At 29.5% G+C, this 1,399-nt stretch overlaps 1 protein-coding gene across 1 annotated transcript; it reads left to right on the forward strand.

Moving 5' to 3' along the window:
• Positions 1–464: 464 nt before the first annotated feature.
• NEPG_01069 (uncharacterized protein) lies at positions 465–1,397 on the forward strand (the record flags this gene model as incomplete). The annotated part of the gene is made up of 1 exon (XM_013203443.1): positions 465–1,397. A coding segment is annotated over one exon (933 nt), but the record flags the coding sequence as incomplete, so codon positions are not given.
• Between the last annotated feature and the right edge of the window lie 2 nt (positions 1,398–1,399).

The following is a 1,399-nucleotide window of genomic DNA, read 5'->3' on the forward strand; positions in this document are numbered from 1 at the left end:
TTTCTTTTGTCTCTGGGTGTGTACGGCGTATGGTATTCTGTGTATTGAACCGTCTGATGTGTTGATGTGCTGCTGTATCTGTCTGGACACTCTTCATCTGTATGTACTCCTTTGTTCGTAAATAAAAAGAAAATAGAAACCTTCTCTTCTTTTCATATTCAATCAAGTTGTATATTTATAATTATAGAGAACTTTCTCTTCACAGATGAATTATGTTTAGCAAACAAATTATAGAATATTCTACGGCTTATTAGTATTATGAGCTAGTGTATTTACTATTTCAATATGACACATATTTAGTATACTTCCTTTATTATATTAAAAACTTCTAGTTATATTCATAGGATAGTATATTTCAAAAAAGCTGTCAAATTATATGCATATTCCCCTTTATTTTAATTAATCTCTATTTTATCAAAAAATTGAAAATATTTAACAAGCATTTAAAAATAATTTAACTATAAATGAGATATAAGACAAAAGCACTCATTACAATATCTATAATTGTGCAATTAATAAACAGTACAACAGACCAAATAAACTTAGAAGGAAGAAAACATAAAAGAAAAAGAGAAGATCAATTAAACACACCACAAAAAATGCAGCAAACTATGTTAGAGCCAAATAATATTGAATGTTCTGCATTAAACACATATCAACCGCATCCAAGCACACATTGTTCTGCATTAAACACATATCAACCGAATCCAAGCACACATTGTTATGCAGAAAATACACCACAGCCGGGTTCTAGCGCATATCCGCATGGGGAAAATCGTATGAATATGATGATTTTGAATAGAGGAGTGTTTAAGTTACCCAGACTTAGAGTAAATGAATTTGAGAACTATGGGCTTTTTCAAAATGCCAGTCATGAATATTATATTATGACTCTTTTGGAGTATAAGTCCAATCGAAAAGAAGATCCACACAATTTAAGACGAGATTTTAATTTCCAAAATACCGGTCAATATACGTCTCTATACAATAGTATTCTTGATAGTAATGATATTGAGAAAGCGCGTATAAAATTTGTTTTATTTTGGCAGAAGGAAAATACTAAGAACATATGGATTCTTGTTAAAGAGCTTGGAGATTGCATTACTGAAAGACTGTATATTATTGCCGATTTTCTAATTAATGCGCAGAATTCTTTGTATAAAAAGAAAAATACTGGATTTTATTCAAATATTCTACAGGATTTAGTAGAATATATTATAAAGCATGGGCCGTATTGGTATAGTTTTAAAGAAGTGGATATATATAATCATAATGTAAAAAAACATTTAAAAAGAAAAGAGACTATTGGTGACATATGGATTAAAAAAAGAATAAATCCATACTACTGCTTAAGAAGTCTGGCATTGCTGGATGAGAATAATTATAAAAACGCTGAAGC

Source organism: Nematocida parisii (assembly GCF_000250985.1).
Source record: "Nematocida parisii ERTm1 unplaced genomic scaffold supercont1.2, whole genome shotgun sequence".
Lineage (NCBI taxonomy): Eukaryota > Fungi > Microsporidia > Nematocida > Nematocida parisii.